We start from the raw sequence: 10,280 nt of genomic DNA on the forward strand, positions 1-10,280 counted from the left end.
CTACATAAATCTGCACGATGGAAAAAAAAAAAAAAAAAAGCTGCGAGAGTTTACGGATTTTCTCGCGAGAGTGACGGGCGTGGAGACGGGAGGGTAGAGGTAGGCTGTCTAGATTTGAGTTTGTCTTCCTCTGAGAAAGCAGGGTCATTTTGCGAGGAAAGAAGGCGTTCAGTGAAGAAGTAAGAAAGCTGGATGTGCGAGTGTGGGGGGGTGAAGCTCCGGAAAGCCGCTTTAATGTGAGCATGGGCGGCGTTTTCCGCCTGTGGTCTTCCCGAGGTAGGAAACAGCTTCCATATGTGGGGAGAGAGATCGGACTGTTCATGCAAACTCAGGCACCAAGTCCAGTGCATGCATAAAACAGTATTTTGTTCTTTAAATATAATCTCCACTCGTGTTTTCCCCACGAATATCACCGAGATGCGGTGGAGCGACCCGTGACCCCCTGCAGCGATACTCCCCTCCTGGGCCAGCAGGTCGGGTCAGTCAGTCCACTTTCGGAGGAACAACAAAGAGAAATCACCCCATGCATGGACATCAAACCACCGGAAATTAAATACAATGTGAAGAGAGGGCGTGGAAGAGGCACAGGCCAAATTCCACAGTGATGGGACACGACATGCGGGTTTAGGTCACTTCTCGATGCCCTGTCTCCCTCGGTCCCTCCTTTTGTGTTCACCGACATGGATAAACTCACGGTGATATCAGGATGTCTCTTTCTAGCTGCGGACATCTTCGCCATCGCCAGCGTTGCCAACCCGGACTGGATCAACATCGGAGAATCAGGCGGTAGGTTGCGGACACTCCAGCACTGTGTTTTGTTTTTTGTGCTTTGCATGTGGGGAAGTCGGGGTGACACAGGAAAAGGAAATCTACCAACAACCACATGAGATGAAAAAGTTTACCCACTGTAGAAAAATAAGCAGACAGCAGAACAACTGTGGAAGATTGCACTCTTAATTCTGTCTTCTTATTAAAAACAACAACAAAAAAAGCTGCTCAATAACAACCAGCTGCACACACTGTTTCACTATTTAGGTATGCAAGGCTTTCCTGTTTGTTTCAAGGGATAAAAGTCTCTGACAAGCACATGGCCTGATGCCACAGCCACCATGCTTTACTGTAGGAGGGCATCACCTGGTTTAACCTTGCATGATGGGTGCAGTTTTCGTCTCTTACGCTGGAGAATCTTTTTTTCCCTCCAGCTCTCAGAGTCCTTTAAATACCATTTGGCATGCTGTCAGCTGTTTTCACACATGCAGTGCATCCCTGAACTTTGGAAGGTCAGGTTCTGGACTGTTTTCTATTATTAAGATGAAAATAGTCCAATAGGTTCATAGCATGAGATCACCAGACCTGACTTCTTCACCTTCTACCCTGGCAGCACCCTCACCTAAATCAGAATATTTCCAGAACATGCAAAAAGTGGCCTTTCTCCTGCGCTATTCAGCACGTGAGAAAGAACAACAGGGAACTCAAGTGTCTTCCTTTTGCTGCCCCGCCATTAAGACTTGTTTCATGGACTACTGCTGAGATGGCTGTTCTTCCTCCAGGTTCTTCTGGCTCTACCGGGGAACCTAAAGCTCCATTATGGTGACCGCTCTTTGATAAGGACCTACTCACCCTTTTGGTCACTTTGGTCATCTGCTGTTTCACAATTACTGAGGTCATGGTGTTTATGGAAACACAGTTTCTTTGATCTGTGTTTCACCAACGTCACACTGTGGATGTCTACAGAGTTACTTGGACTATGGTGAAGTCCTGATAGATGTGTTTTACAAACTATGTCCAGTCCATTCAGTTTGCTGACAGTAGAGTCCTGCCACGGTTTTGACACATAAGGATAATTTAAAGCAGATAGTGTGTAGTTGGCCTGCGTTTGTGATAGGCTTGCAGCAAAGGCACCAAACCCTTCCAAATGATAGATTAATACTTTTGCAAAAAGTCTATTAAAAAGGCATACACTTGTTGTTACAGGTAACTAAATGTACACTGGAGGACAAACATTTATATTTTAAATGATTATACAATTTAAGAGTTTGGTTTGCTCAGTTTGGTTTGCTCAGCTGTTTCTTTGTATAAAATTAGATGATTAGTGGTTATTGGTAAGCGTGCGCTACAGCTGAAGATGTAGTTTCAGCCTTCCTGGTTATCTGCTTATTGCAGTAAAGCAATACACAGATGCAACATCCAAAGCTAAACATTGACTAAAACTGGCACAAACGACTGTGTGCACAGCTGCACGAGGCTCTTGTCACCTCCATCAAAATGCTTCAGAGGAGCAGAGACAAGGATATAACAGCCGTACTGAGTGGTCATTACAGGATTGAATTTGTTCTTTAAAAAATAAATGGTTTCAGCTGCTCGTTAAGGATATAAGAAGCGGTTATTTTTGCACAATTAAATGAGAAACAGGTAAATTTTTCTTTTATAAAATGCCGTAGTTGTAAACGAACTGAAGCTCAGAAAGAGCTCACATTGTGAAGCTCTTATCTCCCGTTCCTCAAAGTAAATAATAGTGTGAAATGACTGTAGTAAAAGCCTTGTGTGCCTGTCTAATTAGCTGGATGGTAATTACCTGAAGGCAGGAAGTGCTGTGTGGGACTGAGGATGTTTGACTTTTAATTGGACCTCTTGGGAAAGTAATTTTTTCCACCCGGACAATTAAGTTCTACATGCTCAGTTCTGACATAATTCATTTTAGCCGTGTGTGCTCAGTGTAGTCACGTCTTCCTCAAACTGATAAATATATATCGTATTGTGTAAAACAAATTCTAATCCTCATTTAGGTGATTCAGTTTGAAGTAATCAGTATTTTCCTTACAGGGACACCGTATATTAAATTACTAGTGCAATCACTCTCAGAGAGATTGTCAAAGGTTTTCAAATATGTCAATGAGTGCAACTCGAGAGGATTCAACTGGTTTCAGCTGGTTGTATTTTGGTTAATTCCAACAGAAAAGGAAGGCTGAGCTCAAATGTAATAGTTACATGTGAATTTCTGTCTATGTAGACAGTAACAGATATGTGATTGTCGATGATTTATTGCAGCTAATTGCTGTATTATCAGAAACAGACTGCATGTAATTGCCAACTTGGCCCCATTTAATTGCAGACTGATGGCAGACTGACTGTTTTATGAGAACATCTGTGGCAGGTTTTAGCGACAGTGTTGATGTGCTTGATAGTCTTATTTTGCAGCAAAAAAGTAACTGTGAGAGTTAGAGAACCTTATCTTATTGGATAAAACTGATATTGACAAAGCATGTCACAGAATGGTAAAAGTCGGAATAATATTGTATCATGGGATGTCTGGTGATTCCCATCTGTAGCCTACATGTATGACTGAACATTTTCGAACACGCCGAACACTTCAAGCACAATTGATGCCAAAACATTCAAAAAGTGCTCGAGACGGAAATCTTCAGCCACCACAGGGTCAAATGGCACATCAGGTGTTAAGTGCCTGAGTTTAGGTGCTTTTTATATGACCTCCACAGTTAGCCATTCGCTTTTTAGGTGTTGATTTTCTTAGTTAGGTTATCGACTGCATACTTGCTGGAAACCTAGCTTCGTTTCCTTTAGGTAATGAAAGATTACTTGTGAAGTTCTTTCTCCAGTTTCCTGTAGACAGCTGATTGCGTTTAGTGACCCAAACAAGCTGTAATCAGAATGTTGCATTTCTGTTCCCGGTCTGTTCGGATGAGCAGATGTTTGTCCCTCAGGGCAAAAGCTTTCAGAGTTTGGATGATTGTGTGAATGTGTAGCCACAGCAGACTTGATTTTTGGATCATTAGGGCAGTTTCCAGGGAAATGGATCCACCATTTGCACTTTCCTCCACCCTGTGGTAAGAACAGGATGTCCTGTGGAAATGGGGTCTAGGTCAGCCTGCGGGGGGATCTGACTCGGGCCTGATGTTTCCTTCAGCCGGCCGTTCTATCATCACCCCAACATTAGGATCTTTGTTAACATGCATGGTCTAAAGTATTCGATTCTTTTTATGTGAAGCAGCTTTTTGTGCTGTACTTGTCTCGTGGGTGGAGTGAGGATAAAAACCACATGTGCATTTACAAATACTTAACAGTTAAATCTAAATTGACAGCGGCTTGATTGCTGTGAGTACCAGATGTTTATTCAAATGCGGTTTATTGTATTTAATTCCCTGCCAAATTAAAAGATGTTTCAGTGCTTCACTGTTTTTTCCTTCTCTCTTTTTTTATGCGGTTTGCTTGTAATCACGTTAAGTGTGTTAATACTACACTCATTGGGTCGAAATAACCTTGATTGCATTGCTAAATGCTAAAAATGAATACAGCTTCTCTTCTAAAGATAATTCAGGGAAAGAAAGAAAACAGAGTGAGGCGAGTGAACAAATGATAGTGTGGGAGGATTTTATTTAGCTTTTTTTTTTTCCACTCTCAGTGCGCGCACTGGTTTGCTTGGAGTCTTATCTTGTTGGCGTGGATGCAAAGTTGAGCAGATGCAGTCTCTGTTGGGCTCCAAGTGCAGACAGTAGCCCTCCTACCTGATATCACAGCACCCACCAGGCCTCTGGGAGACAGGAGGCCATCAGAGGACTCGCGCCACTAATCTCTTCATTTCCGTTGCTCTCTCTGTGCATGATGCTTTGCCGTTTTGTGCCAGAACTCCTGACCTGTTTGATATCATACTGCTGCTGGTGTTCTACCGATCAACCAGTTTTTTATAATAGCAGGTTCCTCGGGCCCCTGTGGACTGTGGTGGGGAGGGGAGAAAGACTCCTGCAGGGTCATCATGTCAACACAGTGTCTTTCTACAACATTAAACACTACTCACAGTAGACGTGAAGCTTAAAGGGAAGAGTCTATCAGTCACATACTGACTATTTAGCCACATTAACTACATGCAGATTGTGTGTGTTTGTGGCATAGACTGTAAATAAAAGATGTCTCCTCCATTTCTTCACCCATCTGATCTAAATGAGAAAGTGTGACCACTGCATGCTGCCCGCCGCAAGGTATACTCTGCTTTGTCGTACTTTTTGTCTCTAATGTGGGACAGAATGTAAAAAATGAACATTATGTTGCACTCAGTAAACTGTGAAACTAGTGATAAAAATCATAAACTCCTCAAGACGGTGTTTACTGAGCTCTTAGATCAAGTGAGCATACAGTCTTTGAAAGCTGCCCCCTTCAGGTCATTAGAAATGATGCCGGAATAAGGTCCTTCACCATCGGCTTAACTTTCTCAACCTGAAAGTTCATTGTCTATTAAAGTCTATGGTTTGTGTTACAGAAATAACCCACCCCACAGCTGTGATGTCATTTCTTTCCGGTGTTACTGATTGGTCCATAAAAACAAAGCAATGTTATATTTTTCCAGCTACAAAGGGGAAAGAAACACAAATACATAAATCTGTTAAGTGAAATAACAAAAGCTGCTGTGGGAAAACTGGGCGTGTCTTGCTAGCAGAAACCAGACCTGGAAGTTTCAGAGGATAAGCACAAACAACAGCAGAGAAGTCTTTTTGTGTTTTTGAGGTTTTTAGGGCCAAGTACAATAAAGTAAGTATTGTCTGCATCTAGAAGTATAAAACTGTGGGTCATCCAGGCTTCTAGGTAAAAGTTTTAGTTTCATTTCTTTCATCTTTCATAGATGAATATATCTGCACAATGGAAACATATATAAAGTGATATGTATTGGGGTCTAAATGACCTTTAATTTCAGTGGGAACCAAGACATAAAACGAGTCATGGTTTATTAAAAAGATGCAGAATTTGCCCCAGCACAAAGTTTTAAATAACTCAGTTTTGGCCCTAGAAGTTGTACTTCTACCACCATCTTTTCTGTGGTAGAAATGGCCCATGTTGCCCTCTGATAATATTTTCGGTAGTGGTCCTAGAACAGATCCCTGTGGAACTCCGTGACTTTTATGTGGATGGATCAGTGTAAATAAGTCTATGACAGCACAACTGTAAATAGTGTCATTAGTAAAATACTGTGATCAGTATGCAGCACTGAAGTCTAATAGCAGTGTAGTGATATACTGACTGAAACTCTCCAACGATCCATTCTCATGCATTTCGTCACATTTCCTTTGCAGCAGGCTTTCTTACCTGTCTCACAACTCCTATTAGTGGAGAAGAGATCTTTTGATTCATACTGTGCCAATGACAAGATTTATCCTGTATTTCAAAAGGTTTTTTTTTTTGGAGTACCTTTACCCGTCATTCTTTGGTGAAAATGTACAGAACCAGCACTGCTTTGATGAAAACCTGAATCGATATTCACCTGAAATAATCAATACCATGTTCTATAGAGACCATTGTGTATGCCACACAATGATGTTTGCTTATTGTGTGTCTCAGCGTGATTTTTCTGCTTTGTTGATGGATGCAACATCACAAACCTCATTTTTCTCATATTTCACCTACCTTCCTTCCTCTCCCCAGGCTCTTTGACTTTGGGTCTCGTCCGGCAGTGCCAGACCATCCATGGCCGAGATCGGACCTGCACCCCCCCACGGCTGCCGGGAGAATGGATCACCGTGCTGCTCTTCATCATCCTGGGCATCATCTCCCTTACAGTCACCTGCGGTCTTGTTGTGATGTCACACTGGCACCGAGAGGCCAGCAGATATGCCCGATGGATCGCCTTCACGGGGAGTACGTATCCACTGCCACAATTTGCACTCAATCAAAAAATGCGCTCAAATAATCTTTTTCAGTTTCACCTGCGAGCGTGGCTCTGGGATGTGTTTACAGGCCTGTGGTTACTCACAGCGGGGATTGTAAAATGACTTTTTCCCTTTCTGCAAATGACTGGCTTATGTGCTCCAGCTAAACTTGAACTTGCTGAGATTTGCAGTGCAGCTGTGTGCTAATGGATGTAGAGTACCAAACCAAAATTATATAATAAATTCAGAAAAAAGCTGTGAAATAAACTTCAGCTACCTCTGCATCAGAATTATTTTCACTGTGGGAAAGCTCAGGTAATCATGAAAACATAAAAATATATATAAGGAGCTCTGTTTAATAGCTGCTAGTTTTTATTTTCGTAGAAAAGAGACATAATTAGTGTGCAGAGAGTGTCATATTATTTTAAATGTTTAAAAGAAAAACATTCAGGTTAATAACAGCTGGTCAGTGTTTTGGTAAGTGGACTGGTGCTTATATAGTCCTTTTCTACTCTATTACAGCACTCAGAGCATTCACACACACGTTCATACAAGTGCATTTTTTACGTCTAATGCTTTTAATCTAACATTCACACACTCACACTCTGATATCAGGGGCAATCTGATCAGCAGTTTGGCCAAGGATGCTTTAAAATGCATTCTGGTGGAGCCAGGAATCGAACCACTGACCTTCTGATTAGTAGGCGATGCACTCTACCTCCTAAGTGACACTTGAGACCCCAAGATTAACTCCATCACTGACTCCACCATCTCAACAGCCAGAACGGCCCACTGTGTAGGCTGCAACTGTCTTCAAAGCGGCTTTGGTGAATCAAAACTGCAGTAAAATGGAGTTTGTATGCTATCAATTTGGGTCAAGTTGGATTTTACATGCAATCAGTTTAATAATCAACTGTGGAAATTGTTGCATACTTATAAATTCACCTTAACTACTTACATTCCAGCCAGCACCCACAGATTTGAAACTCCAGGGTTTTCTCCACAATTAGTGACGTAACTGTTGCACGATGGGGATTTAACCATCCTGCAACACAGGCTTTCAGCAATGTTGCTTTTCGGCAATTTTTTGCAAACATTGGGGTTGTTGGACACTCAAACGTTGTGGAATCAGCGGTCGATGCAACTTGGTCACTTGCAAAAATATTTTCGGGGCTGCTATCCTGTTTTTACTCTGGTATGACTGAGCGATTAGTTCTGCAGCAGAATCATTGGTGCTGATGCTTCTCTATCCTTGTATTTTCTCATTGCAGTGATCCTGTTCTGTATGGCTGCGTTCATTTTCCCAATTGGATTCTACATCAACGAGGTTGGAGGACAGCCATATAAGCTGCCCAACAACACAGTGGTGGGCTCCTCCTACGTACTCTTCATTCTGTCAATATTCTTCACCATAGTGGGACTGCTGTTTGCCGGGAAGGTGTGCCTGCCCGGCTGACAAACTCACGTTCTCTTTTTAAACGCATAAAAAACCGCTACCACTGGAAGCCAACGTCGTTAGAACGAACTCTCCTGCGGCAGAGCTTGAAGCGTCGCTGAAAGCTGAGAAGTACTTGTCTTTCCCTCGCCGATGAATTGTCGCAACCGGAGCCAAAACCGCTGCAGTCCATCTGTGCATGTGTTTGTTCAGAGGCCGAGCAGGTGCAAGGAGCTCTGAAACGGCCCTCCTTGTTTTCCTTCGTGAACAAGAAGCAGGGCAGTGAACAGAAAACAGATTATAAAATGGCAAAAGTGACATGTGAGCTTTCGAGGAATTTAAGGGGGCATTGTGAACGTCTGAGCTGTCATCCTAAAAATTCACGACAGGCGACGGAGAGCTGTTGTTCTTCTCATCTGAACCATCAGGGACGATTTGCACATGTCAGGCCTGATAGCAGTCTGAGGCCCTGATATTGGCCAGTCAACCTCTGTATAATGTCTGTTCTTCCCCCAAACACTGCTACAAAATAATATAAGCTGCATTACTTTTATTTATATGATAGATTTGGAAGTGTATGTTTTAAAAGGCCAGCTTCTCTGCCAGTGCTATGTCAAGTGGATCATATTGCCTTGAGGATGGTTTACTGCAATGGAATAAATATAAAGTTCATGATACAAGAAGTCATAAAAATGCTATTTCTGAGTGGAATGTAAAATGGGCTATTAGCAACAGCTGCCCAAAGTTTGTAATGCTTGAGTCTGTGAAATGTGTCCGCACTGAAGGAAGAGGAGCTGTTGAAAGATGTCAGAGTTTTAAGCTTTTAACATTGTGAATAATCAGTGAGGAAAAGGTCAAGCCTGTTGTGGTTCTCTGTTAGTTTTACTAATCTTATTGATGTAGTAAACTGATTTTTCACCTTTTTTTTTTAAAGAATATTTTATGGATTAAACAGTGCAAAGAATGATAGAATCATCGACTTGTTTTATTCATCTATAATGCTGATGCCTGTGTGTGTGTCTGTGCCTTTTTTTTTTTTCAAATCACTGATGTTTGTAATTGTGCATGGAAGGTGTCATCGCATTAAAATTATGACAAGGGAATACCCATTCCTTTTATTTTTCATGCTTTTTCTCAAAATAATGCTGTGTGCATCTATGATGTTTGAACCACACACACACTGTCTGCAGTAAGAGCAATCAAGGTCACACTTGAAGTTGTAGTGTGTGTTTATTGTCCTCAATGTCAACCATTACCATACTAAATATCTACACTCAACACTTTGTTAGGTACACTCTCATTAAACAGCTGATTAATCTAGCCAATCATGTGGGAGCAATTCTGTGCACATATAGGTGTCGTTCAGGCAGACTGCTTCAAGATGGTGAACACTAACTCACAAATAACCAGTCATTACAGTCAAGATATGAAGAACAGCTCAATTCAGTTCTGTTCTATTCATATGCTGCTAATTCACTGTAATAGTCCCCTCAATGTATATTTATTGTAAGATAAAGACCCTAAAATATTAGAGAGAAACCCCAGTTAGCATTTAGCCTGAAGGCAGCACATCACATATGAAGCACAACCAGAGGAGCGTTTATCTTTTTCCTTGGGACTCCCTTTGAGCAACTCAGTGACAGTGGGAAGGTAAAACTCCTTGGCAGGAAGAAACCTCCGGGGGAACCAAGCTCAGGGAGGGGCAGCGATCTGCCGTGACCGGTTGGGGGGGTGACAGAAGACAGCCAGAGTTCAATAATTGCTCATGATTAAATACAAAGTGGTGTAAAAAGACACAAAGTAAAAAGAGGTGAGTGAAGAAATAATGCTAAGTGCATTACGCTGAGCACCCCTCAGCAGCCAAGGCCTATTGCTGCATAACTAACAGAGGATTCAGGTTCACCTGATTTAGGCCTAACGAATCAACATCATCAAAAAAAAAAAGTTTTAGGTCTAATCTTAAAAATAGAAAGTGTTTTTATCCCAAATCCAAACTGGGAGCTGGTTTCATGGAAGAGGGTCCCTTTCTACTTCTAAATATCCTTGGGACTACAACTAAGCCTGCAGTGTGAGAGCAAAGTGCTCTGTTCAGATAATAAGGTACTATGAGGTATTTAACATTTAATCAATAAAGATTTTGTATGTTTGGAGAAAGATTTTTAAAAATCTGAATTTAACAGGGAACCAGAAAC

The 10,280-nt window shown here is 41.8% G+C and overlaps 1 protein-coding gene across 1 annotated transcript; it reads left to right on the top strand.

Moving 5' to 3' along the window:
• The first annotated feature begins 66 nt into the window (after positions 1-66).
• On the top strand, positions 67-9,191 carry LOC146702808 (uncharacterized protein C16orf52 homolog B-like). Its single transcript, XM_085465812.1, has 3 exons — positions 67-786; positions 6,430-6,642; positions 7,925-9,191. Exons 1-3 carry the CDS (start codon positions 681-683, stop codon positions 8,107-8,109), a joined length of 504 nt encoding a protein of 167 aa, XP_085321938.1. The 5' UTR covers positions 67-680; the 3' UTR covers positions 8,110-9,191.
• The last annotated feature ends 1,089 nt before the right edge of the window (positions 9,192-10,280 follow it).

Source organism: Copadichromis virginalis, linkage group LG8, assembly GCF_057382275.1.
Source record: "Copadichromis virginalis isolate Kocher_CV1m ecotype Utaka linkage group LG8, C_Virginalis_male_GT1.1, whole genome shotgun sequence".
NCBI lineage: Eukaryota > Metazoa > Chordata > Actinopteri > Cichliformes > Cichlidae > Copadichromis > Copadichromis virginalis.

Bases quoted from the DNA above. Each gene is read 5' to 3' on its own strand.
- LOC146702808 (XM_085465812.1), top strand. From the start codon at position 681: ATGGATAAACTCACGGTGATATCAGGATGTCTCTTTCTAGCTGCGGAC. The intron at 787-6,429 runs GTAGGTTGCGGA...TCCTCTCCCCAG, and splicing joins CAACATCGGAGAATCAGGCG to GCTCTTTGACTTTGGGTCTC. The intron at 6,643-7,924 runs GTACGTATCCAC...TTCTCATTGCAG, and splicing joins ATGGATCGCCTTCACGGGGA to TGATCCTGTTCTGTATGGCT.